Source organism: Brassica napus, chromosome C9, assembly GCF_020379485.1.
Source record: "Brassica napus cultivar Da-Ae chromosome C9, Da-Ae, whole genome shotgun sequence".
In the NCBI taxonomy this organism is placed as follows: Eukaryota; Viridiplantae; Streptophyta; class Magnoliopsida; order Brassicales; family Brassicaceae; genus Brassica; species Brassica napus.
The window spans coordinates 49,520,985-49,548,076 of NC_063452.1; the positions used below are offsets into that span (position 1 = coordinate 49,520,985).

A 27,092-nucleotide genomic window follows, 5' to 3' on the forward strand; every position below is an offset into this window, starting at 1 on the left:
TCGCAAGGTTACTTTGAGGTGCTTTGAAGATGCTCCCTTTCCACAGAGAAACTTACAGGATCTTTTTGACTAATCTCTGCCGAACCTCCCTTTCCAATTTGAAGGGTCCCATTCCTACTCGAAGGGTGTTTTGGCCGTCTTGCAGATCTTCGTCAAACCGCTCTGATACCAATTGTTGGGATTGTTAAACCCATGTCCAACTCTATATTATCTGATTAGTACGATATTGTCCACTTTGGGCCTTCGAGGCAAGCCCGCATGGATTTACTTTTGGTTTCCTTCCCAAAAGGCCTCGTACTAATTAGAGTTGGACATCTCTTTATATATTAGACACTCCTTGTCTAAACTTCCAATGTGGGACTTGGATTGACATCTCTCATTCTCCCCCTCAAGCTAAGGACCACACACCTTGTGCCCTTTCCTTTAGCGAATCATCTCGGTGCCTTGTCGCATCTTCGACATTCGACACCCTTAGTCGCAAGGTTACTTTGAGTTGCTTTGAGGATGCTCTTCCCACAATTTCAGGATCTTCTGACTAATCTATGCCGAACTTCCCTTTCCACCTTGAAGGGTCCCATTCCTACTCGAAGGGTATTTTGGTCGTCTTGCAGATCTTCGTCAAACCGCTCTGATACCAATTGTTGGGATTGTGAAATCCCGTGTCCAACTCTATATTGTCCGATTAGTACGATATTGTCCACTTTGGGCCTTAACCAAGCCCGCATAGATTTACTTTTGGTTTCCTTTCCAAAAAGCCTCGTACTAATTAGAGTTGGACATCTCTTTATATATTAGACACTCCTTGTCTAAACTTCCAATGTGGGACTTGGATTTATATCTCTCACAATCGATATATTATACCAAACCTATGGAAGACTGTCACTATTAGTCATTTGCAGTTTGTTTGTTTCAAACTAATACTATGTTACAGAGCTATGATAACTGTCGTTGTCCCCGTGAACAGCTCGTTGATTCGCTCCTCTATGTCCCATAATGATACGTTTGCGTTTTGGTTAATATTGAGGGCACACATACATTAAGTATTGAGTTAAAACATTAGAGCTGTCTTCTCAGTTTTGACACTTATATTTAATGTATCTGTCTCGTCAAATACCAACGAGCACCCGACATGTATAGATGGTGAATTGGTGAGTAACGCTAAAGAGAAACAATTTACAGCAACTAAAATAAACACCCGAGACAAACGTTTTGCTGAACTCTATCAGATAGATACAACAGATGAACAAACAAAAAAACAAGAAAATACATTAGTTCGACACCCATTATTAGTTTATCACGGTATTGTGATTCTGTGTCAAACATGGAATTGGTATGATTATGCCAAAATGAACATCATTCGCTCTTTCTTTTTTCTGTGTTTGTTAGCTGCTCTGCTTCTCTCTGTCGTATTGGCTCGTCTCTTCTGCAGCCTTTGCCCACACGTTGCTAATTTTCTCTGCGTATCCAACCTGCAACCACAACAAACACAAGTATTTATTTCAGAAACTCGACTCTGTTTCATTACTGGCAGATTTTATGAACTCCTACTTCCTCTTCACCGATATTATCATTCAAAGCACTCATCATTCACTAGCCTGTAAGAGATCCACCGTCTCATTATAATCTATTTTTCAACTTCTCTACTCTTAAAAGCTTATTAAGAATGGAACTACACTACCTTTTATGCTTAACCTACAAAATCTCCTTACCATTAATTACTCATTCTACATAGAAAACTTTCACTGAGCAATAAGGAAAGGCTTAAGGCTTCATAAAAAGCTAATGTGCTGAATAATATTAACGTACCTGGTTAACAACAAAACCCTTCATCATGTTCATGAAGTCTGCACGCCTTTCTCCATCCAACCTCTCCACCTCAGATCGGTTGTTATCCTGCAATAATACAAATTTACACAAGAGCACGATCAAAAAAACTTCATATCATGTTGGTACATCAGCACAAGCTTTCATATGCAATGGTTATTACTAAATACCTTGATCCTTTCATACTCTCTGATGGCAACATTTTTTGCGTCTTCAGTGACCTTGATGGTTTCTTTTAACTCTTCTATTTTCCGGATCCTTGATTTGTCACCACCAAATACCTTTGATGATGCAGCCTCTAGCTTTTCAGCTCTTGCTTGCAGCGAAGAAAGCTCTGATAGAAGCGTCTGCACTGTCAGTAAAGCACTAGATCTATCTGCAAATGCGCCTTGGACAGCCATCATCATGCCAAGGTATTCATGTAATGTGTCCTGTAATGAATAATTCATTTAAAATAAAAGCTCTTCGTGAAGCTAAAATACCCCAAAATCTCCATGTATAAACCGGATACCTGTCTAGAGTCTCATTTGATTCAAAGTAAGAAGGCAATTTTACATTTCTGTAGTTAGATAGATAATTACCAAATGTTTGACAGTCTGGGAATTCAACTCCCTATAAAATCTGCTTGCTTTTACAGCCGCAGTGGCTAGATTCTTCATATCAGTAGCACGAGTTCTTTGAGAGTTGAAAACAGCTTCTTCGTTCTCGAACTTTGTCAGCTTAATGAATGCTAACCCCAGTTCACCCATGGTTTCCCCCATGTCTTGCTGTGCCTTCACAAGGGATTCAGCCTACAAATATAATCCACAAAACAGTTTGTTCCAAACAGAATACAACATATGATGCATAAATCAACTAAAAAGGATGACACTTTTACCTGCTGTGAGGAGTTGATAATTTGTTGCTCAAGATCAAGCATCTTCTCCTTCTTCTCCAAAAACTCTTTATCTTCTTCAACAACCGCTGGTTTCGACCCACCCCAGTCATTAGAAACCGACTGCCTCAGCTCCTTAAACAATCTCAGCAGATCCCTACCTCCTCTAGCAGGCTGAACCACCTCATGCACCGGCACCGCAGATGCCCCACCTTCACCAAACAGCTGCTTCGGAAGCTTCACAGCGCCATCCAACATCCTCGAGGCCACATCAGTACTCATCGGCAGCGGCAACTTCCCTTGCACCTGAAGAAACACTTTCAGCTCATCGCTCTTCCTGATAACAGGGTGTGCGCTGAGCCTCCGCAAGTACTTCTCCAACGCAACTCTCCTCTGCTCCACAAACTCTTGCTTCTGCATAACCTGACTCTCTACCACGCTCTTGTCCGGCCTCGGTGGGATGCAGAACCCTCTGTACGACTCAGCCAATCGATCTGCCAACGTAACAACATCTCTAAACCTTCTTCGCACGCTGGACTCCGATACGCCGAAGTCAGGGAGATTCGTCCTCGTCGTGATCTGGTACGTGATGTAAGTGTTTCCTCCCACGATGGAGTTCGAAGTCTCCTGCTCTTTCTGAGGGTTCGATACGGTGATCTTGATGTAATCGGAGCTTGACGAAGAAGGAGATCTCGATAGTGAATCTGGGGATAGACTGCTATCCTCGCCGCCGTTGATCTCGCTATCGGAGGTCTCATCGAAAGGGCTGAAGATAACATCGGCGTAAGACGGCGGCTCGATGTAGGAGGACGGCGCAGTAAGTGGATCAGAATTAGCCGGAGTCAGGACGGTAGGGAGCGGCGAGAGAGGGTCGTGAACGTTGGAGAGTGTTGACATCGCGCTGCGATAAGCAGAGTTCGATGAATCGCCGGTTCCGTCGCCGGCTCCGTCGCCGTTAAGGACGAGATTCTCCATCTCCTCCTTCGGTACATTGAGATTGGTCTCTTCGAACCCATCGGCATTCTCCGATCCCATCATCTTCTCTTCTCCGGGGTAACAAAAAAAAAAATCGATTAGGGTTTGACGATTTGGGAAGAAACGGAGAGATTCCTGCGCCGGTGGCTAATCGCATTAAAAGACACCGGACTCGCTAAGATGCGCAGGTGGGGTTATGTGAGAGAAGACTAACGTGCGCACCACGTCGGGTCAGGGATGGCACGTGAAGTGGGGTTAAAGTCTCGTCATTTGTGACAATTGCCAATGCGTAACATGTGATGCAAGGAATCTGTCAACGTGAATCACCGATGGGCTTATTAAGGCCCATTTAAAAGCCCAATAAGTTTAATTCCTGACGGTAATAGCAATATCGCCGCAACCAAACGGATTGATTAGGTTTTCATTTGGTTCTTAATCTGCAAGAGGTTCTCTCTGATCGTCGTCGTATCCTGTCTTAACCGCAACTGTATCTCGGTCAACTGATAACTCACTTCTTTTTCCCGACAAACTATGGCTTCCAAATTCGGGTTAGCAGGTGGAATACCGGAGCGTCGTGTCCGACCAATCTGGGACGCAATCGACTCTCGTCAGTTCAAGAATGCTCTCAAGCTCCTCACTTCGCTTCTCTCCAAGTACCCGAAGTCACCTTATGCTTTAGTAAGTTATCGTACAATCATCGGTTTCGCTTTTCTCTTCTTTCTGTAATCTTAAAACGGGAGTGTTGTTGCATTTGACAGGCGCTTAAAGCTCTGATTCATGAGAGGATGGGGAAGCCAGATGAGGCGCTGACTGTTTGCTTGGATGCTAAGGAGCTTTTGTATAAAGATGATTCGTCGTTGATGGATGATCTTACGCTCAGCACATTGCAAATTGTGTTTCAGAGACTTGATCACTGTAAGTGCCCTTCTTATGAAGAAGAGTTTAGAAGCTTGGTTATATCTGATTCGTTTGCTTTTAATGTGACTAGTGGCCTTGGCTACTGGTTGTTACGCTCATGCCTGTGGTAGATTCCCTAATAATCTGGAGCTTATGATGGGGCTCTTTAATTGCTATGTTCGTGAATATTCTTTTGTGAAACAGCAGCAGGTTGGTCTTTCTGCTGGTGATGAACAGTTTATCAGTCTTTATTTCCCTTTTCTTATGTCTTGTTCTGTGACAGACAGCCATAAAAATGTACAAGCTTGCCGGAGAAGAAAGGTTCTTGCTGTGGGCAGTTTGTAGCATCCAGTTACAGGTGCGGCCACCGTCTATCCTGCTATTGTTTAGCCTTTTGGTACTCTATTTCTAAGTTGTGAAGATCTTGTACAGGTTCTATGTGATAAGAGTGGTGAGAAGCTCTTGCTTCTGGCTGAGGGTTTACTTAAGAAGCACATTGCCTCTCATAGTATGCATGAGCCAGAAGGTGAATTCACTTCTCTACGAATGTCTTCTCTTTCACAAGTTATCAAACTAGTTCAGATTTCTTCAGGTTTTCTTCTACTAATGAAACTCTGGTATTTTCAGCTCTCATGGTGTATATCTCTTTGCTGGAACAACAATCCAAATACAATGATGCGTTAGAAGTTCTTTCGGGAAATCTGGGTTCTCTTTTGGTGATTGAAGTCGATAAATTGCGGATACAGGTAATTTACAAGGCCTTTTTTGGTCGGAAAGATATCTTAACTTCATGCTTTTTTGCATTATATTCTAAGTAAGATGGATACATTTTTAGCATACAGAGTTTATTGCTGTATGCTCAGTTGCTCACATAAACTCTCTCACTGTAAGCTGACAGGGGAGACTCCTTGCTAGGGCACGTGACTATGCTGCTGCTGTTGATGTCTACAAAAAAATCTTAGAATTGAGGTACGTTGTCAATGCATGCGCATTCCAACTCAGTGTTTTCAGAGTTGGCACTGTTTCCAAATTGATCTTTTGATTGTTGTATATATTTGGCCTGTGTAAATCATGAGCTGACACGTATTGTTGTTCGCTTGGCAGTCCAGATGATTGGGAGTGTTTCCTACAATATCTGGGCTGTTTGTTTGAAGATGACAGTATGTGGAAGTACTTTGACGATACTGATCAAATTCATCCAACAAAAAACATAGAATGCAAGTTTTCTCACCTTACAGAAGAAATGGTGATAATACTAACCTCTTGCCAGACTTAAAATCCCAGTTCGTGTTCCTTTGTTTATTTTCTTAACTTCTGGCATATATATAAAATCCAATTTCTTTGTCAACATGCAGTTTGATTCTCGAATATCAAGTGCTTCAGAATTGGTGCAGAAGTTACAGAGAGATACTGAGAATAGTAACTTAAGGGGTCCACATTTGGCAGAAATTGAAATTGAGAAGAGAAAGTTCTTATATGGAAAGAAGAACGACAGCGAGTTACTAAAATCGTTACTGCAATATTTTCTCAAGTACATCTCTATGAACTCTTTTTCGGTTATTATCTTTTGCTTACGGAGTCTGACTTGCGTATCGCTTTGCATGCAGATTTGGTCATTTAGCTTGCTATGCTTCCGACGTTGAAGCATTCCTACAAGTATTACCCCCTCATAAAATGGCAGAGTTTGTCGGAATGTTAGTGGAAAATGCTGACTCGGTTTCTGCATCAGCAACCACAGTGCTTGGTCAAACAACAACCATACTCAAAGTTCAAGAACTGACTGGAAACGTTTTTGAGCTTCCTCTTGGCGGTGTGTTCTCTTTGCTCACATACCTTCTTCTGAAAATTTTCCATGTTTTCTCCTTATGAAGATTCAGTTTTGAATCTACAAGCTGTGCGACTCTTTTGTGCATATGACATCTCTCTGTTTTGGTGTACAGTGTAATGCATCATTTTCCATCATAGTTTCCTGTTGCCTCCACTATGTGGGTTTCTTATTATTGCAATCTAGTTGCTCTGCATGTGTTCTGCATCGGTTTATAATTCCATCTTTCATTCCAATATGTAGAGATTGAAGCCTCTGCAGTCAAACTGGCGAAGTTATACTGTCAAAATCTTCCGCTTTCCAAGGACTTGGATCCTCAAGAGAGTATGTTTGGGGAAGAACTTCTATCTTTGATTAGCAACATGTTGGTCCAGGTACTTTGGTTGTGTTGCATGCTTCCCCGATACTGCATAACCAGTTGTTATATATATAAGTAACCTTGCTGTTGTTTCCAGTTATACTGGCGTACTCGAGATTTTTGCTATCTTGCTGAGGCTATCATGGTTCTTGAGTTGGGCTTGTCAATCCGAGGGTCAGTAACTAATTGTTATAGCTATGAAAACGTTGATTTGAGTTTCTAACAGTGCCACTTGATGATTACCTTTTGTTTTCACAGACATGTCTGGCAGTACAAGATCTTGCTGTTACACATATATTCATATATTGGTGCTCTTCCACTTGCATTTGAACGGTATTCATAGCTCTCATTTTTACTTTTTTTTTCCTGGAAAATAAAACCTTCTTCAGCTAGTTTTACTGAACCACCTGTTTGCCTTCTGTTAGGTATAAAGCTCTGGATGTGAAGAACATCTTGACGGAAACGGTTTCACACCATATTCTTTGCCAAATGTTGGAATCCCCCATGTGGGTAGATTTAAATAACCTCCTACAAGACTATCTCAAGTTTATGGATGATCATTTGAAAGAGTCAGCAGACCTTACATTCCTTGCTTACCGCCACAGAAATTACTCAAAAGTAAACATATTGAATTTCTCTACGTTACCATCTCCCCGTGTACATTTGGTTACTGTCGTGACTTATCTGAATTATCCAAATCTCAGGTTATCGAATTTGTCCTATTCAAACAAAGACTGCAGCAGTCAAACCAGTACGAAGCTGCGAGGGTTGAAGCGTCTCTATTGCAATTGAAGCAGAATGCAGATAGCATCGAGGAAGAAGAGGTAACAAATGCAATATCCTTGTCCTGTAAATTATGTCCATTTATTTGATCCTCTCATAATAATATCTAACTCTGCATGTATTCTTGTTGTATCTAGCGCGTTCTTGAAAACCTGAAATCTGGAGTTCAACTTGTGGAGCTCTCGAACGAAATGGGATCAAGGACACTGAGGTTCAATGAAGATATGCAAACACGACCATGGTGGACACCTTGTCCTGAGAAAAACTATCTATTAGGTAAGTATTTCCTTCACTATATTAGTTGTTTATTTTTTTTGTTGTTGTGGTGCTATTCTTAATATCAATCAACAACGTCTGTAGGTTCATTTGAAGATTTTTCTTACTGTCCCAAAGAGAATGTGGTACGTTTGTCTGTATCAATACACTTTCTCTTGTACTTGGGACCGATGCAATTTAGTAATGTTTGTAATTGTTACATGTCTATAGAACAAAGATCGTGAAGAAAACGTGAAACGATCCATCCAGAGAAAATCCCTTCTACCTCGGATGGTATACCTCTCTATTCAGTGTTCGGCAACGGCATTAAAGGAGAGTCTTGAAACCAAAGGGTCTGGAGGTGACCTCAAAACCTGCGAAGAACTTAAGTCTTTGCTGGAGGAGTACACCAAAACGTTGGGATCTTCTTTCAGTGACGCTGTAGAGATGATCACAGAGATCTCACAGGGTGCAAGGACTTTTGAGGTTAGCTTATTCTACTCTTTCCACGTGCACTCATGTCAACTGGTCTTAATGTTATTGACTTTGTGGGAAAACTCTGCAGACGCTCGGTTCAGATCTTGTTGACTGGTTGAATTTTGCCGTGTTTTGGAATGCTTGGAGCCTGAGTTCCCAAGAGCATTGGCATGTGTTGAACTTGCTATTTGAGAGGCTTATTCTGGACAGAATCAAATCAATGGGATCTTCACAGATGAATTCTTGCTATTCTGATGTGCAGGTCTTGGTTCAGATCATCACTGAACCGTTGGCTTGGCACAGTCTTGTAATTCAGGCTTGCACCCGCTCGTCTCTCCCATCTGGGAAGAAGAAGAAGAAAGCGCAACATTCGGATCATTTACCTTCCTCCCCGATGTCTCAAGCAATCAAAGATTCTATACATTCCTTATGCAGCACAGTACAAGAAGTTTCTAACTGGCTACTGAATCAAATCAACAACCCGGAAGATGATCAAGTGGAGAGATTTTTGACAACTCTGAAGAGGAATGAAGGACCGGGACAGGTTCTTGGGGTTCTAGAGAGTTTCATCGCATCCAGCGAAGAGTCAGAGGTTGGTAGCCGCATCTTTGAATCACTAAAAACATGGAGCAAGGCAGACTCAGCACGTAAAACAGTCACCGCGCAACAGAGAGTCCTCCGTGAGTTTCACCAAATCTGCGGATCTAAGAGAAAGCTACTGGAAAAGCTCAAACAACAGATGTCCCATGTTTGATTGGTCCTCTTAAATCATAAGAACACGTTAGAGAGAAACGTCGCTGCTTTTTGTTTGGCTATTTCATTCTCATTCTTGACAAAACACACGTTGATGTGGTGATGTTTCAGTACAATTTTTGAAAAAAATGTTTTACATCTATTCTCCTATGCAACAAACTTCTGACAACGAGTGTCCTTGTGAATGTTTTGGCAACGGATAGAACAAAAACGCATCCCGCATAAGCAGCAATTGTATCCTGCAATGTACCCACAGACCGTGCAGAAATGGCGGCGAGAAGACGAAGTCGGAGGTCCCACTGCTGCTTTCAAGTAAGTGGGGACATGCGACGGTAAAGATTCCAAATTTGCCTGAAAGTGAACCCATATTAGCTTGATCTCAGCTGCAGAAACGATAAACAAAGAGCTGATTACATTACCTCCTGCAAGAGCTCAGTGAAGGACTTGGGAGCTTTACGAGCCTCCAAAGCTTTTGCTTGTCGAGTTTTACGCTTTGATCCTTTCTGCTGCTTCTTCTGCACGTAACCTGCAACAAACCAAACACATGACTGAAAACTAGAAGACCTACATAATCACAGCGAGTATCTAAAGATTATTCACCGAGATCATCGTCTTCGTCGAGAGAGGCTTCTTCATCATCGTTCAAATCAACCACCTCGACGGCTCCATTGTCGTTCTCTAAAGCTTCCAGCCTAGCTATAGCAGCCTAGAATTAACCAAACACAAACGAAGTCTCATTGCCAAGAAAAAAAAAATCAAAAAGTGATTTCGAAATCAGACAAGACACCTGGGTTCGATTGTCGGTGCTTGTAAGAGCTGCCGCCATCTTCGTAGCAACCTTACGAGTACGGCTCGAGACTCGACGGTTTGCCATGTCTTCCTCCATACCGCTAAAGACGATTCAGTGTACCGGCGACGGTGGAAGGGCAGCGGCGTTAGAGACTTAGAGTGGTATACAGTCTTATCAAGAAATAGTCTGGTTCACTCTATAATGGCCCATTGGGCTTTGTTATTTAACAATTTGTAGAATCACTTTAAACACTTCTATCTCTAATATCCAAGTTTTCAAAATATAATTAAACTATAATGATTCATAAATATAAAAATAATTTATAAGTATCTCAAAAAATTATTTTTTTTTTTTTTGTCAATCTCAAAAAATTATTATTATTATATAATATCTCATAAACATATAAAATATTTTTACAAAATTTCAAGATACCTATATATTTTTTCTTATTTTTGTTTCAGAATAACTTTTGAAAACATATATATGAAGATGTTTTTGGAGTATTTTTATTGCCAAAAGTTCTTAGTTATATATTTAAATTAAATAAATCATTTAAAATAATTACTCAATTTTCATTAATATTTTAAGTTTTTTTACCTACAAATTTCTTATAAAAAATAATTTTATTTATTTATTTTATTAGTGAAATATCCGTGAAATTCTAACAATGTAGCTGCATATAATAAAAAAAAAAATGAAAAACAAATTGATCAACCAACTGAAGCTTCTTCTACATTGGAATTTATTAGCTTGTACAATGAACTTGGATACAAATTTTGTTTAGAAAGCAAAATCATCCCAAAAATACAGAATGTACAAAACAAAAAGAAACCTAATCAGTTAAGCAATATGTCCTAACTAACAATTATTACAAGACCAATGAGACACTAACTTCTTGTAATCAAACTTGCCATTCAAGAAACCACTACCCTTCTGGTTCCTCACCTGTTGCTGTACTACTAACACCGAGCCTTCCGAGGCAAACACACTCCCCGCCACAGTGTCTCCGATCACTCCAAGCTGGTGGTTCTCACTCCACTCCGCAAGCCCTTCTATAATCTTCGGATTGATACCTTCTCTCTTCCCCGTTATCCACAGATCATAGTCGTTGTCATTCAACGCTTGTATTGCAGCCAGCGTCTCCGCACCGTTCTTGACCACAACCTCCCTGTAACTAACCCTCTCCTTGTCTTCATTCTTGACCCAGAACCACGTCACCACCCCATCGTCCAGCTTTTTCTCCCTCTCGTCCTCTCCTTCATGGTTAAACGACAAGAACCTGATCACCGTCAAGCTTATGTCTGGATTCACCGTCATCCTGTCGGCCAGATGCAGAGCTTCTCTGTTGTCAGCTCCTCCTAAGAACAGAACAACAAAACGGTACGTTTCTTGGGACCGAGCGTTTCTACGACGTCCCTTGTCGTAATAGATACAAACAGAGCATGGCGTGTGCGCCAAGACATCCGCGTTCACGGATAACATGCCGGAGTTACGTAGCTCCGTTGGTGCATCGTCGTCGAGACGTTCTTGCTGATAAGGTAAGAGAATGAAAGCGGTTTTATTAGCCAATGCTATCTGGCAAATGTTGTGGTACATTAGACGCTTTGGAGCATGAGCTGTGTAGGCACGTAGCGTTACACATTCAACTCTTCTCTCTTGGTACAACCTAAATGCGGTTTGCACCTGGTTTCTCCGGGCACCTTCATCTTCTTCTTCTTCCACCTCTTCCTCATCGTCCTCCTCATCCTCTTCCTCCTCCTCGTGGTCGATAAAAACTGGCGAGGCTCGCCCCATTAATTCCACTAACTGGATAGCATATATACAAAAGGGGCTACTTGTAGTGGGATTAGCAAGGTCGAGGAAGGTGAACAAACCGGACAAGGCTTCGTGGTCGGCGACGGCGAGAACAAGTCCCACCTCGGTAGACGGGGGAGTGTGTTGTATGGTGCGGTACTTGCTGATCCTGTAAGGACGATCTGGATCGTAAAGGAAACTGATAAGCGGTGTTGCTATTCCCGTAACCACAAGGGCATGCAAAACCAAGATAGCAAAACCGGGTAAACCGATTATATTTTTGTCTATCCAATGCAAGTAGAGCAAGGTATCTATCTGGCCTCTCAAGTTCAACATGAGACCAAGCGTGAGACTGTCTCTGGTGGGGACTTTAAAGAAGACAGCAGCGGAAAACACAGCGAGAAACTTAGAGATGAATCCAACGGCTGTCATGTAGACGAGAGGAGAGAGCTTTTGTTCCCAAATATCATTGGTGATAAGATTGACATTGGTCTTGAGTCCCACCAAACCAAAGGAGAAAGGCATCAAGAACTCATGGATGAAAGTCTCGCTCCTAATAGCCAGCGTCGAACCCAAAGGTGGACCTTGAGGGACAATGAACCCTAGCAAAATGGGTCCCATGCCCATAGATAAACCAAACATGTCTGTAATGAAACAAGCGACAAGAACACCCATGAGAATCATTACAATATAGTTTTGGTCGACGAGTTTCCCCTCTGGCGTTTGGTCGACCACCCACTCAAGAGCTCGTCCCACAACCAAAGACATAAAAGCATTGAATATAACCACCGATATAAGATACCAAACTATAGCCGTGGCTCCTCCTTCCTCTACCTGATTCAAGGCCTCGAAAAAAATAAGAGCAACAATCGCTGCCATGTCTCCAATGAGAGCCACCGACATGGCGAACTTGCCTACTTCAGAGTTGAGAAGGTTCATGTCTCTTAAGACGGTGTAGATGACAGGGAAAGAACTAAAAGCCAAGGCAAACGCAATCGATCCAACTGATGAAAACTTTCTCATGTTCTTGTCCATTTTGTCTCGCATTGCCATCCCCGTGGCCAAAGTGCAGACCAGGGGGACGACAATGCCGATCACAGCAATGTACTTATGCTTTCTTGGAGACTTTGCAATGGCTGAAACGTCAGTTTTGGCCGCAGTGATAAAGAAGAAGTAAACAAATCCCAACAGTCCCAAGTTTTCACATATGTAATTTGATATCGGTGGGAACAAGTAGTAGTTGAAGTTCCTGCTTCCTCCAAGCATCGACGGTCCTATCATCATTCCACCCTTCAAAACACACACAAAACCATTTTTTTAATATTCTAAATCAGTTTTTTTTTATTTAAACCATATGCATGGTGGAATTTGAGATTTATAAACCTATAAACATTTTAGGTCAATTTTAATATAAAAAATCGATAATTTTAGAGGTCATGCATGTATAATAATCAGAACAAATGTTTCATCTGAGTGTACCCCAAGCTATATGATAAATGAATGTATAAGATTAGTGACGAACAATGATCTCGCAGACGATACGAGGTTGACGTAGAGGTCGAAGGAGGAAGCATGTGATTTTGATGAAGAAGATAATAAGAATTGCCTCGATCAAGAAAGTTGAAAATGCATAGTTCATAGCGTTTTCGCCTCTGAACATTCCAAATGGTTGCTTACTGTGAACGTGTCGACAAACCACCGGAAGTCTAGACGAGAGGTCTCGAGTACTAACCTCACCGGTGGGTGGTGGGTCCTCCGGCCAGAACCCAATATGGATTGGCATGAGAATCCGGTCATTGCTGGGGAAATGCCTAACCATTCAAAATATTTGTTTAAGATCACGGTTTGGTTCATCTAAAGCAAAACGATTGTGATCATCGATGGAGAGAGAAAAAGAGAAGACAATAGATACAAAGTGGATGTTCTTTTGAAAACAAGTGTGGATGTGCGTCATTTTTGGGAGCAATTCTAGTTTTCGCTTAGTCCTTTGTTTTCTTCTTCTGGTTACGAGTTTTTGACTTGAAAACATGTATTTTGTGGTATGATCTATATTTAGCATAATTAAAGAATCCAACGTATTAAATTTTACTTTTTGAATTTGTTTTCTTACACATATTTTAAATAAAAACCATATATATATATATATATCTATGTTTTTCTCTTTTATCTTGTTGCACCAGAAATATATTTGTACTCTGTAAACTGTAAATTAAAATATGTTTCTTTTCCTATGAAATGCTATGGAAAACTGTGAATATATTCAAAAGTTGCTATAAGATTTGTTACTATTTCTTTTTACAGTGTTAAAAGTATTACATGTGAGGTTAAATATGTGAAAATGTCACTTCATTCCTTAAGTTTTGAAGTATCCCTTATTGAAATAAATATTTTCCTTCTCCAATATATCAGTAATTAGTTGATAAAATACAAAAGAGAATGATGGATGAATTTAGAAGCAATAACATAATAAGGGACAGGGACGTGCAAGGCACGGCCGTGGTAGCTGGCTAACACAAACTCCCATGCATCTATTTCCTCTTCCTTTGTTTTGTTCCTTGTGGGGACAATGAGAGCATGTTTATTGCTGGCACCCTTAGAGCAACTCCATCCATTAGAACTCTTAATGGGCTCTAATGATTAAATTAATAGGTTTAAAAATGATATGAGAAGTTAAGAACTTTGGTTAGTAAAAATAATTTTTTCTTTTTCCAATGGGAGAACTCCATAGGGGTTCTTAAATATTTTTTTTTTAAAAGTTGAATGATAAAGATTTGATAACATAAAAATTTAAATAAAAATGACATAAAGCTACAAATCAAAAGATACAACTACAAATCATAAAGCTATTCAACTCAACATCTGACTAGTGATTAGGTTGTTTTGTATATAGTCATTTACCTCCAATTCTGAAGCTTTCTCATCAAGTATACTCATTGCTTCATCAGGTTGAGGCACTGTAAAAGCAGGAACTCCACTATGCAACACAGACAAATCAATAAGAATGAAATTCAAACCGAAGCAACGCAGAAGCTTCTTGTTGTTACCTTGAACACGCTTGCTATAAGAGGAGCTCACTACAATTTCGTCAAAGGCACATTTAATCTATGGGAGCTCGATTTCAAGACCACTCTTGCTTATGCCTTCTCTTGAACATATACCTGCTGTTTTTCTCACAAAAAAACTTTCGAACTAACCCAATCGCATCAAGAGACATAAACCAATTCGCAAGTTATCATAATGTTAATTTGAGAACGTAAAATCATGTTGTAGCTTAACACATAGGGGGCTAAAGATTAAACTAGAGATGCAAACAACATAATCAAAATACCAGTAATCTGCTTTACGTTACAGAGCTAACATATATGAACTTTAAAATGATCAAATTGCAAAAGAGAAGTTGAGAAACAGATTAATCATGTACTTACTACAAAAACCATCATACAAAGACTCTCATTAGAGTTTTTTTCACACAAAGTATAATGGGGGAATCAAAAAGGGTTACCCTTCGGTGTAATCAGCCTGAAGAAGATCCAGATATGTGTCCCATTTGTTCCCAATCACCTACGATTCATAAAGCTCGAAACTTTATCGTAATAGAGAAAAAATGTAATCCTAGAGACTATCAAAATTTCCTCAAATAAACGAATTTAAAGGAGAAACAAACCTTTCCACAAGTAAAGCAACGAACTGGGATGATCATCGTTGAGGAACGATGTGATAAGCGACGGAGAGACGACGTCTGTTGGTGGAGGATGAGGAGAGGTCAGCGGTGTCAAAGTCAGTGGGGATGAAAATGGTAGCAGAGAGAGGGATGCCGACTTGGTCTTCGACGGCGAAGAGGAAATCGGAGCGCAATCGCTGAAGTCGCCAAAAGGAGAGAGAGAGACATTAATGGGGTACAATACCAAACAGACACGTAAGGGTTCCTTACCAATTCTAAAGAGGCCATTTTAAACAGCGGTTCTCTGTTTTTTTCTGCCTTTTTCATTTATTTTTATTTTCTTTTTTGTTTAAAACATGTGCTAAGAAACACTGATGGAGGTGGTCTTAGAGCACCATTAACGCAATTGCTTAATGGGGTGCTTAGTGTTTTTTTTATTTAAAAAAAAAAAAATGAAGTAATTATAGAGAATCCGGTGCTTAATTAAGCCTTTCAAGCACCGCGTCTTACTGGACACGTGTTGTGCTCTCGACGATTCCGCGTCCTTTTCTCTCTCTCTCGAGACACAAGTCTCTTCTGATTCTCTCTCGACGACTCCGCCGAACCCCATCTCTCTCGAGTGAACCGATCTCCCCTCGACGCCTCCGTGATCAATCGGCGGTGATCTCTCCCCGTCTCTCTCGATTTTGTTGACGCCTCCGTGTCCTTTTCTCTCTCTCTCTCTCTCTCTCTCTCTCTCTCTCTCGAGACACAAGTCTCTTCTGATTCTCTCTCGACGACTCCGCCGAACCCATCTCTCTCGAGGAAACCGATCTCCCCTCGACGCCTCCGTGATCAATCGACGGTGATCTCAATCGTTGATGAAAGCGGTTCGTCTCCCGGTGTCTCGCGGTGTCGATCTCCTTGAATCTGTTGGCGTCTCGCGGTGTCGATCTCCTCGAGGATGAAAAGGCTACATCTCTCTCTCAACGGCTCACCGCAACGAAGAATCACTTCAAACCTCTCTCGCGGCTGGAGCTCTCCTCTTCGAAATCAAAGAAAGGTAAAGCTATGCATGTGTTTGTTTCTTAGTTTATTGTGTTCATTCCAGCCTTATGATTTGTGTCTGTGTTTGTTTCTCCAGATGGACGGAGCAAGAGACGAAGGTTCGTCAAACAAGACAACTACAATGAAGCGTTGATTCTCGTCTGCGATACAGGTAAAACTTCAACACGATTTTATCTGTCAAATGCATTGAAACTTTGATAAAAAGCTTTGGTTATATTCGTAGCTCGTTTATAATTGAGTTGAGATGGTATGAAATTGAATGGAGATAGTATAAACTGAATCGAGTGTCACGAATGGTTCTTGTCTTAGTTGTTTAAGAGTTCTATTATATGATTTTGGTTCTGGTCTGAATTGAATCGACTCTCCTAAATTTTGTTTTGTTTCTGTTTGTCATGAATGGTCCTTTGTCTGTTTTTTAAAAACTTTGTCTCTGTTTCCTGAATTGTTTTTTTTCTTGTGTGTTTGTCTGTTGAGTTGCATGGATCAAGGTGGATGAAGAAGAATCGGCAAAGCAGAGGATTGCATTTAGTGGAGCAATACAGGTACATTTCTTTCTCATCTTTTAACCGTTCATTTAAAGGTTTATGGTTGAGTTAGGTAGTAAATGTTTTGGTCAGTTGGAATTGATGTTGGTAATTAATAGAAGTGAGGTTGAACTGAGAAAAGGATTGCGTGTTGTTGAGTTAGGTAGTTTTGAGTCTTGATTTGATTTCCATCTTTAAAACTCTGCCATTGTTTAAGAGTTCAAATTTAAAACTTTGGGTGTGAAAAAGAAATGAATTGTCATTAATAAATTACTTGCTTTGTGGTTGATTATGGTTGTGAGCTGGTAATTAATAGCAGTTAGATATGAGTCAAGTCAAATTTGTTCAATGTGAGTGTTCAATGCGAGTGTGTTGTTTCTCTCTTCCCTCTTTAAAACTCTTTCTTTCTCTTCCAACTCCAACAGATTCCTATCTGTTGTTTATTTTTTCCATCATTGAAACGCTTCTGTTCCAACTCCTCTTTCACTTAAGAAATGGATTTTCATCCATTTACCGAGTCTGCAAACTTTGTTGATTTACTTAACAGTCAGCAAAGTGTTTCTTCAACGCAAGTTCCCTTCTTAGCTACTGAAGGCATCGAAGATTTGCACTTTGCTGAAGCCAGTCGTAATAAAGAACGAAGAACCTGGACGCCTACAGACGATATTGTTCTCATCAGCTCGTGGTTAAACATGAGCAAAGATGCAGTAATAGGGAATGAGCAAAGGTCGCTTGCATTCTGGACAAGAATTGATGCGTACTACAATGCTAGTCCTAAGGTTGCTGGCTGTGAAAAGAGAGAGGCATCTCACTGCAAGAATTGTTGGCAGAAGATCAATGACATCGTTTGCAAGTTCTGCGATGCATATGAAGCAGCTACCAGACAGAAAACAAGTGGGCAAAATGAGAATGATGTCCTCAAGCTAGCACACGAAATCTTCTTCACCAACCATAACAAAAAGTTCACTCTAGAGCATGCTTGGACAGAATTGCGTAATGACCAGAAGTGGTGCGCCTTGTCTACTGCTAAAAAAGATGGAAGCTCCAAGAAGAGGATGTGTGAGGATGATTCAGAGATGATGGAGCATTCTGCTACTGATGATGGAGGAAAAAAGCGTCCTCAAGGTGTTAAGGCAGCAAAGAAAGGATGCAGCAAAGAAAGGATGTCTAAGAAGACAGTGCTTGATGGGAATGGCCTGTCTAATTTTCAGACAATGTGGGGCATCAAGAAGCAAGATTTAGACATGAAAGAAAGGCTGTCCAAGATGAAGTTATTGGACAGTCTCATTGCTAAACCCGAACTTCTTGCGGCTTATGAAGAAGGTTTGAAGAAGAAACTCATTGATGAGTTAATGTCTAATTAGAGTAAGTGGTTTCTGTTGTATAAGTTATGTAGTTTATCTTGTTGCATAAATTTTTGTTTAGTATATATGTTTCTAATGTTTTGTATCTTCTTTTTGTTTTCAGGTGAATGAATGGAGCATCCTTCTGTCACGGGTTGTATTGTGCTTGTACTCTTGTCTCTTGTTTGTATGCTATAATGTTTGTGCTTCTCACGGGTTGTAATGTCACGGGTTGTATTGTGTTTGTACTCTTGTTTCTCTGCTATTGTACTTTTGTTATTTTCTATCACGGACCTAGAGTCTCGTTTGTATGCATGTGACTTGTATTATTATTTGGTTTCACGAGACTTGTGTCATCAAATATTATAAAGTATTCATGCTTCTGTCTTTCTTCAGTACCAATTCATTTTCTCTCCTCATAGTTTCACTGAACCAAAGATCAAAGCAAGACATTTTCAAGTTCTCTCTTTAGTCTCAAGTTCTTTCTTCTAAACCAACAATAATCTTCTCTTTTTAAACATCATGTTCTCTCTTTAAACACTTCCGACAACCTCACTCTTGAATTTAAAAAACACCCACAACCCCTCTTGATTCTAAAACCCCAAAGTTTCATTCTTTACTCATCTTTTCTTTTCAATCACCATATATGGCTTCTTCTTCTCAAAACACTCTAGATAATGAATTTGATGAATGTTTTGATCAAGCCTTTGAGAGATGTTTTGATCAAACCCTTGAGAAATTAACCATTAATGGTGATCAAGAAGAACGAAGAAAAAAAAGAAAAAAACGAGCTTATATCGAAAGAAATCGTGAAGCAGACAATGTGCGTTTATGGAATGATTATTTCAGTGAGACTCCAACGTATCCTGAAAATTATTTCCGACGACGTTTTAGAATGAACAAGTCATTGTTCATGCGCATTGTTTATCGACTCTCCAACGAAGTTGATTTCTTTCGCCAAAAGCCAGATGGTCTTGGCAGGCTTGGTCTCTCAGCACTCCAAAAGTGTACAGCTGCCATTCGTCTCTTGGCATATGGTAATGCGGCTGATACGGTCGACGAATATCTCCGGCTCGGTGAAACTACAACTCGGTCATGTTTGGAGAATTTTGTGGAAGGAATAATTGATTTGTTCGGTGATGAATACCTAAGAAGACCAACACCGGCTGATCTTCAACGTCTACTTTATGTTGGAGAGCATCGTGGATTTCCCGGGATGATAGGAAGCATCGATTGTATGCATTGGGAGTGGAAGAATTGTCCCGCCTCTTGGAAAGGGCAATATTGTCGTGGTTCGGGTAAACCAACAATCGTTTTAGAGGCGGTTGCTTCATATGATCTCTGGATATGACATGCATTTTTTGGACCTCCAGGTACCTTAAATGATATCAATGTTCTTGATCGCTCACCTGTTTTTGATGACATAATAAACGGTCAGGCTCCGCAAGTCACATACTCCGTCAATGGAAGAGAGTATCATTTGACTTACTATCTCACCGATGGTATTTACCCGAAATGGGCAACTTTTATCCAATCTATTCCATTACCCCAAAGCCCGCAAGCAGTTTTATTTGCTCAACGTCAAGAAGCTGTCCGAAAAGATGTCGAGCGTGCTTTCGGAGTCTTGCAAGCTCGCTTTGCCATTGTTAAAAATCCGGCACTTTTTTGGGATAAAGTCAAAATTGAGAAGATTATGAGAGCATGTATAATACTCCATAATATGATAGTAGAAGACGAACGGGATGGATATACTCTACTTGATGTTTCAGAGTTCCAACAAGGAGAAGACACTGGTGGTTCACATGTCGATCTCGATTTTTTTTATCAAATATGCCTTCAAATATCGCCAATATGATGGATGTTAGAACAAGAATTCGTGATACACCAATGCATCATCAACTGAAAGCTGATTTGGTTGAACATATATGGAGTAAATTTGGATATGATGACGATAACAACTGAGCTCGGATGCTTCTTTTAAATTATTCTCGTTTGTTTTACTCATCTTTATTTTTATGTTTTCATTTAAAATATATGTTTTAAATGTTTTCTTTTATTATGTTTTATTGAATAAAAAAATTTCATCTTTAATAAAAATAATGTTTCAAATTTTTTTTAAAAAAAACCCCAAAATAAGAACTTCCCATTGGAGCACGAAAATATTCAGGGTTCTTAGCATTGCTTCTTAAATCACTTTTACAACTAAAAATCATTAAAAAAACCATAAGCACCCCTAATTTAGATCTTGGGTTAATGGTGCTTTTAGAGCATGATTATTGGGGAGTTTTCAGAGTGGAGTTCTTAGCGAAATATAAGAACCCGTCTCTTAATTTTTAACTAAAAAAGCTAAGAACCGGCTCTTAAAACTCTTATTTAAGAACCGGTGCTTAATTTTTTTAGTTAAAAGTTAAGAGACGGGTTCTTTTATTTCGCTAAGAACTTCACCGTAAGAACTTCCAATAATCATGTTCTGGTGCTTACATATCACACAGTCACAGCTAGACAAGTATATATATATTGTGAAGGTCTAGATTCTCAAATTATAACAGTACTCTATAGTCATTAATAATATTTTGAAACGAAAGACAAATAGAGATCCACCTACATCCAATATTGAATGCATCACCGCTATTTACGTTCTTCCACACAGTTATTTCATTTTTCCTACTTATAAATGGTTTCCGCGTTTCCTTTTAGTTCAGTGTCTGGTCCAACCGAAGACTTGTGGCCATGCTGAATTTGCGCCGTGGAGAATATAAAAGCTTAGCTACCAAACAGTAAACACTACCGTATAAAACATTATGTCACGGAGCCAGTCAATACACTATATATCTAGACGTATTTCATTGCTATATTCAATGTTCATAAAATTACTATGCGATAATCATACGCTTTATAAAAAAATATTGATTAGGTAACGTTTATACCAATCTAGACCAATTTTTTTTTTTTTAAATTGTTTCGCTCAAAATTCGCTGCATAGGCGGATTTAGGCGCCGCCTAAAGCGATTTGTTAAACACTGTTAAATTGTAACTTATAAATTAAAGTGTACTGTAGTCCAACAGTACTAATCTATAAATCATCGTTTATTTATTGTAATTTTAACGAAAAGGAAGATTCACAAATCTTATTCTACTATAAGATATACTGTATTTATCAGTGGTTAACATTCTCGCATAATTAGCTCTACTATAACGCACATGCATGGGCAATTCTCTCGGATATCTATTTTTAAATTTTTGTCGCAAAAATAGCCCTAAAAAAATGATCAAAATATCTCATTTTTATTTTGAAATTTTAAATACGTATTTTTTATTTTTTAAAATTTGAAACTTTATCTCTAAAACTCCACCCCTTAACTATAAACCCTAAGTATAGATTAGTTAACAGTAAAAATGTACTTTTACCCTTTAATAAAACTTTTTTTGTCATTTTTTTCATTGAATGTTATTTTTGTGACAAAAACTTAAAAATGACTATCTAGGGAATTTCTCTAAATGTATCCCCTATATATTAATTGAAAACTATTACTTCTTTTTGTACCCACGTGTCATCACTGGTATGATTAGAGAAATGAGATGATCCATCTAATTATATAATAAATTTTTTCTATAGTAACCATAAATTTATTATTAATGTTCTTTATTATTTACTTAAATTAAAATTATGGAATTTTCTAATGTGAAAAAAATATGTATAACAATTAATGATTTTGAATAAATATTTGATAAAAATTAGTATATCTTCTACCATATTTGTTTAATTTTAAACTATTAAAATAAATTAAACAACCATATTATAAAAATTTAGATTTTTCTGTATATGTTATATTTTGAATTTTTTAAAACGATTATAAATTACTAAAACTATTAAAAGTTTCACATTTAAATTTTGTGATCCATGGTTTAAAATTTTGATTATTACAAAATACAAATGATTACAAAATCATATAAATAAAAAATATAATTTAATTAATTACTAACATTCAAAGATATATATATATATATATATATATATATATATATATATATATCGTTTTAAATTAAACTGTATACCATATAAAATACATAAATATTTTAATTTTGAAATTTACTTAGAACATTTTTTTTGGATAAAAGCTTTGAACAAACATTGACAACTTAATTTTAAAAAAATTATAAATTACTAAAACTATTAATCCCACAATGAAAATTATGTTATCAGTAATTTAAAGTTTTTGATATAAAATATACAAATGATCAAAAAATCATATGAATATAAAGCATCATTCAATATACATTAATATTAAAAATATTGTTTGGATTAATAAATTGATTTATATGTTCGCACCAATTTAATTATCTATGTAATAGTTACTGAATTTTAATTGTGTAATATATATTTATTATTTCATAATATGTAAAAACATATAATATATAAAACAATTTATATATATAATGTTTATTTCGCACAAGGCGCGGATCTTAACGTACTACATAAAAGATGAATTTTTACCTATTTTGAATAGAATATTTCAAATATCATTGAATCTATAATACTATACATGAATAATATATTCTTTCAGATTCTTCTTTCTTAGTAAAAAATACATTTATTGCGGGTATGGGAATACATTAAAATGCTGAATATTATAAAAACTGGTACAGTTTATTTAGGACACTTGAGACTATAAATACAGCAACGTGATCCAAGACGAAGCTCCTCTCTAACATTACATATCTACATGCATGCATGTAGAGAAACGCATATGTGGAGAGGAAGATGCATATGCATGCAAAACGCAGGTGGCGTAGTAGAGAAGTAGCTGTAAAGCTCAGGAGGGATAGCGCCATGACTCATCACCATTACTACATGTCTTTGTATATGTAATGGCGCTATCCATCCTGAGTTCCATGGCTTCTTCTTGCTTTAATGTATATGTATGTATGTCTCTATCCCGCATCGGTGAGAGTTTTGTAAACGAGATGGTAACAGGTAAGGTTTAAAAATTGTTTTGTCTTTTTATTTGTTGAAGAAGACGGATGCATCAGGTTCATTACAGTATATGCAATTTTCAGATGTCTGGTACGAGAACAAATAAAATGAACGACTAAATTTAAATCATATGGAAGTTGTATAGGAAGCGAGAAAAAAGAATCGCAAGTTTGGTCGAACATAAATTTGGATTTGAACTCGTTAATCCAATTTTATCTCAAGAGCACTCGACTGAAAAAAATAAAATATGTAATCTGCTATAAGATTTGGATTTTAGTATTTTTACACATTTAAAGTGATCCACAATTCTCAGGTTTAAAGGTTGTGAAGTTGTACTGATTCTCAACTACAGTCCACCACACTTCTGTGTAACATCCAATTCTGTACTACGTGGGCGAATTTAAAATCACAATGTGATGGTAGGTGCAGAGCGTTAAACCAAAAATAATGTGGTTACACCATTGAGAAGAGGATCCTTGTCGAATTAAGAAATAAAATCACAAAATAAGGGAATCCATTACGTTTTTTTATTGTTGGTAGAATTTACACTTTCAACATAAGCAGTTCCAGTTACGATGGATTCTATCAACTAACAAATTTAGACGACTAGTAAAAACAAATAACAAAAGTAATAAACAAATGACTAAAGATCCTTTTATTCTTTCAGAACATGTCGGCAACTATAGGAAATATCAAACAGGTCTAACTCAGACATCAACAATATCCCAATTGGCTATTGTCGTATCAAGACGCATCTAAAAGACTTGACGAGATACCCTCTCTTTGGAACTACTTATATTGACCTAAAACCGCCACTAGTTTGTAAATACTCGGAGCCAGCTATAGCCTCACGGGTCTTACAAAAAAAAACCGGATCTCGGTAGCACTAGATTCATCAAGCTGGTCTTTGAAATTTCAAAGCATACTGCAGGTTCCACGGATCAGACACGAGTGCCTAGCTGAGCCCCCACTCCTGCCGTTTGTCATGGAACATATGTGCTATAATAGAAAGAAGGAAAAGAATAATAGCTTCACGAATTGTATGTTTGCCTAAATGAGTTGAATATTACAAGATGGAGCATATGACTAGTTTGTCTATGTTGAATAGAAGAGAAATGACAAAGGGATGTGTGCAGTAGAAAGGGGAAGTGAAAGAAGATGAATGCACTCACCTGAAATCATCATGAACCCTATCTTACCCACCAATTTGCAATGGATTTTGGAGGTAGTTTTCCACTCCCTTCTATAAAAACAAAAACAACAAAAATTTCACATTGTGAAAGAAAAAACACGAACCACACATGCATAAATAATCGATCCCCAAAAGAAACAGAACAAAGCAAGAAAAACTAAGGGAGTAAAAGGGGTTTATTTTGCTCAATGTCAAAATGAACAAAAACCTACCTCTTTTGTTTGTTTGTATCTCCAATATATGATGATTTATAGAACATTTTCCTCATCAAAATGCAACATTTAACTAAAATTCCCAAAACCGTCAACAATCAAACTCTTAGAATACATAACAGCTGATTCATTGATTCAGCGCTTTCTCTCAATACGGACGAGAACGGTTTCCTCCATGGTGGTTTCTGTCTGGTCCTGAACCATAGTTATCTCTTCTTCTGTCTCCCCCACCACCACCATAGCCACCTCCTCCTCCTCTACCACCGCCTCTGCACCATTCACAAGTTTTGTAAAAATCACATTATCACCAACTGATAAAAGTCAGCTTAAAGTGACTCAAAACACAAGAAGGTCGAGACATATAGAGCATGGAAGGCCAACTAAAGAAGCAACTTGTTTGGGGAATTACTATAACATGCTTTATATAGCCAAAAACTATGATTGGAAGAAGCATAAACAAAGAAATCTTCACAAATAAAAAAAACAGCCACAGCTAAAAATAAAGAGATAAGATAGTGGATTGTTTCCTATATAGATCTAGACGCAGTTTTGATGGCATACAGAGCAGTGTACTAAGTAGCTCCACCAGAAGAAAAGAAGGTCCATACAGTTCTTACAAACAACAACAAAAAAAAAGCCGACATTGCAACAACAGGAAGAAATATTCCCAACAAAAATCTATAAGATGTAGTAGGGGTGACAGCTAACTAGCAACGAGAACGAAAATGTGAAAAGCTACCTCTGGTCAAAAGCAGGAGCTTTAGGCGCAGACTTCTCTGCCATCGTTACACTAATCTTGTTCCCCCTCATTTCATAATCTACAAAACAATCCACCATCGTTCACAAAGTAGAACTTTCAAGCAATTCAAAAAAACTAGACAGCAATTTCATGGTACATACTGTTGAAAAAGCCGCCTGCCGAGTGTGCTGCGCTAGGATCTTCATAAGCCAGGCAGGCGTCACCTTTGTTCTTTCCCTTCTCATCAGTGTAAATCTTGATGTTATATGGCCACTGATCTTTGTAACCCCGCTTCTGCTTGATTCTTCCAACCTATTATAGATTCAACAGGAAGTGCACTCTCAATAAGTACACCAATAAACAAATACAGAAACAAGAATCTACGGCTCTCATTCCGAGATGTAAAGACACAACGGAAGTAAAAAGACCAGAGTAATTACTTGTCCAATGCCACCAAAGAGATCCTTGAGTTCATCGGTTGTCACATCCGGAGGTAAATTATTGATATATATTCTGGCATTATCACAAGTTTCATCACAATTCTCGTCGCACTGCTTGACTTTTTCAGCAGGTGCATCTTCATAACTAGGTTCCTGGCGTCGAGGAGCACTACCACCATCGTAGCCACCACCTCTACCACCCCGACCACCAGTGCTCGGTGCATCACCGCCATAACCCCCTGTGGGACCACCATACGAAGGTGGACCACCGGCATAGCTTGAAGGCGGGGGAACTGCTTCCATTCCATACCCCATGGGTGGAGGAGGGTAACTGCCCGAACCATCGTAGGATGGAATAGCCGCCAAAGGAGGTGGAGGACCCTGACCGTAAGAACCATTACCCCTATGTTGACTATCACTACCGTAAGAGCCACCACCACCACCGCTCCTACTGCCACCATCATATCTACTACTCTCGTAGCTCCTACCACTATCACGACCACCACCACGATCACTGGCACCTCGGCCACCTCCTCGGTCACCGGTGCCAGAAGGAGCAGGTGCACCACACTTGTTACATTCAAGTCTCCTTGCAAAGTTCACGTTCCCACAACTATATATACAAAACAGTTTCCAGTGTAAACATACTATTCAACAGAGAATCCAATTCCAATCATTACACAGGCAGCAAGAATGGATTCTAGTCAAACCGAAGATTAATAGACTAAAGCAGCAATTACCTTGGGTTAGGGCAACGCCAATCACCATCTCTGCCGCCACCATCTCTACCACCACCACCACCACCTCTCCCGCCGCCGCCACCTCCTCTTCCACCGCGATCACCATATCCACCACCACCGCCTGAATCGAATCAAATCATTAGCAGATTTAAAAGAAAGTAATAATTCAACGGAATAAACAAAGCTAGAGATCTAAAGAATCACAAGGAAGAATCCGTCAGATCTAGAACGATCTAAATCCCTACCTTGATTTCCTCTACCGCCGCCGCCACCGTAACCACCGCGTCCGCCGTATCCACCTCCGCCAGAGGCACTGCGACCTCCATAACCTCCACCTCCTCCGTATCCATCACCACCGTACGACGGAATAGGCGCACCATCGCCGCTGCCGCCTTGATTGTACGTCCCAGACATCACCTAGGGTTTGCGATAGACAACAGACCGAAATACTCTTAGCTAATTGTGAGCCTTTTTACGTTAAAACAATTGTCGCGTTTTTTCTACTACCATCTGAGCTGAACATTGCTCTCTACTTAAAACGACACCGTCTCAGACACAACCTTTTTGAAGCCCAGCCCAATAACAGTTTTCATAAGGGATGTTTTTCAGAGAAT

At 39.0% G+C, this 27,092-nt stretch overlaps 6 protein-coding genes across 22 annotated transcripts; 2 read left to right on the forward strand and 4 right to left on the reverse strand.

Annotated features, from left to right (window-relative positions):
- Positions 1 to 1,153: 1,153 nt before the first annotated feature.
- LOC106376286 (sorting nexin 2A) lies at positions 1,154 to 3,914 on the reverse strand. The gene is made up of 5 exons (XM_013816353.3): positions 2,702 to 3,914; positions 2,406 to 2,615; positions 1,995 to 2,255; positions 1,807 to 1,893; positions 1,154 to 1,469 (listed from the first exon to the last, which is right to left on the reverse strand). The coding sequence occupies exons 1-5, from the start codon at positions 3,734 to 3,736 to the stop codon at positions 1,383 to 1,385; spliced, it is 1,680 nt and encodes a 559-aa protein (XP_013671807.1). The 5' UTR covers positions 3,737 to 3,914; the 3' UTR covers positions 1,154 to 1,382.
- A 27-nt stretch (positions 3,915 to 3,941) lies between these two features.
- Positions 3,942 to 9,163, forward strand: LOC106376285 (N-terminal acetyltransferase B complex auxiliary subunit NAA25). Of its 2 annotated transcripts, XM_013816352.3 has the most exons (19): positions 3,942 to 4,351; positions 4,432 to 4,588; positions 4,662 to 4,780; positions 4,854 to 4,928; positions 5,003 to 5,096; positions 5,198 to 5,316; positions 5,469 to 5,539; positions 5,675 to 5,816; positions 5,926 to 6,101; positions 6,178 to 6,380; positions 6,639 to 6,769; positions 6,851 to 6,927; positions 7,012 to 7,086; positions 7,179 to 7,371; positions 7,458 to 7,577; positions 7,674 to 7,812; positions 7,897 to 7,937; positions 8,023 to 8,277; positions 8,357 to 9,163. In XM_013816352.3, exons 1-19 carry the CDS (start codon positions 4,205 to 4,207, stop codon positions 9,020 to 9,022), a joined length of 3,000 nt encoding a protein of 999 aa, XP_013671806.2. In that variant the 5' UTR covers positions 3,942 to 4,204; the 3' UTR covers positions 9,023 to 9,163. The 2 variants fall into 2 exon arrangements, with proteins under 2 accessions (XP_013671806.2, XP_048624831.1); XM_048768874.1 differs by lacking the exons at positions 3,942 to 4,351; positions 4,432 to 4,588 and having other exon boundaries at positions 4,672 to 4,780; positions 4,858 to 4,928.
- LOC106376287 (SWR1 complex subunit 6-like) lies at positions 9,050 to 10,017 on the reverse strand. Its single transcript, XM_013816354.3, has 4 exons — positions 9,809 to 10,017; positions 9,622 to 9,727; positions 9,441 to 9,547; positions 9,050 to 9,372 (listed from the first exon to the last, which is right to left on the reverse strand). The coding sequence occupies exons 1-4, from the start codon at positions 9,905 to 9,907 to the stop codon at positions 9,169 to 9,171; spliced, it is 516 nt and encodes a 171-aa protein (XP_013671808.1). The 5' UTR covers positions 9,908 to 10,017; the 3' UTR covers positions 9,050 to 9,168.
- A 504-nt stretch (positions 10,018 to 10,521) lies between these two features.
- On the reverse strand, positions 10,522 to 15,539 carry LOC106376290 (cation/H(+) antiporter 24-like). Of its 9 annotated transcripts, XM_048768877.1 has the most exons (6): positions 15,270 to 15,539; positions 15,108 to 15,166; positions 14,650 to 14,766; positions 14,504 to 14,579; positions 13,128 to 13,416; positions 10,522 to 12,895 (listed from the first exon to the last, which is right to left on the reverse strand). In XM_048768877.1, exons 4-6 carry the CDS (start codon positions 14,524 to 14,526, stop codon positions 10,670 to 10,672), a joined length of 2,538 nt encoding a protein of 845 aa, XP_048624834.1. In that variant the 5' UTR covers positions 14,527 to 14,579; positions 14,650 to 14,766; positions 15,108 to 15,166; positions 15,270 to 15,539; the 3' UTR covers positions 10,522 to 10,669. The 9 variants fall into 9 exon arrangements, 6 of the variants coding, with proteins under 6 accessions (XP_048624834.1, XP_048624833.1, XP_048624832.1 ...); XM_048768876.1 differs by having other exon boundaries at positions 14,504 to 14,574; positions 14,650 to 15,166; XM_048768875.1 differs by having other exon boundaries at positions 14,650 to 15,166.
- A 218-nt stretch (positions 15,540 to 15,757) lies between these two features.
- LOC106373297 (glutathione S-transferase T3-like) lies at positions 15,758 to 18,567 on the forward strand. Its single transcript, XM_013813491.3, has 2 exons — positions 15,758 to 18,202; positions 18,305 to 18,567. Exon 1 carries the CDS (start codon positions 17,332 to 17,334, stop codon positions 18,199 to 18,201), a length of 870 nt encoding a protein of 289 aa, XP_013668945.2. The 5' UTR covers positions 15,758 to 17,331; the 3' UTR covers position 18,202; positions 18,305 to 18,567.
- Positions 18,568 to 23,652: 5,085 nt separating this feature from the next.
- On the reverse strand, positions 23,653 to 26,982 carry LOC106376291 (transcription initiation factor TFIID subunit 15b). 8 transcript variants are annotated; one of them, XR_007328888.1, is made up of 8 exons: positions 26,724 to 26,982; positions 26,479 to 26,599; positions 25,739 to 26,351; positions 25,460 to 25,610; positions 25,299 to 25,377; positions 24,560 to 24,828; positions 24,328 to 24,395; positions 23,653 to 24,128 (listed from the first exon to the last, which is right to left on the reverse strand). XR_007328888.1 is itself a non-coding variant. In XM_013816360.3 (6 exons), exons 1-6 carry the CDS (start codon positions 26,890 to 26,892, stop codon positions 24,708 to 24,710), a joined length of 1,254 nt encoding a protein of 417 aa, XP_013671814.1. In that variant the 5' UTR covers positions 26,893 to 26,982; the 3' UTR covers positions 24,443 to 24,707. The 8 variants fall into 8 exon arrangements, 1 of the variants encoding a protein (XP_013671814.1); XR_007328887.1 differs by having other exon boundaries at positions 23,653 to 24,154; XR_007328884.1 differs by having other exon boundaries at positions 24,328 to 24,398.
- Between the last annotated feature and the right edge of the window lie 110 nt (positions 26,983 to 27,092).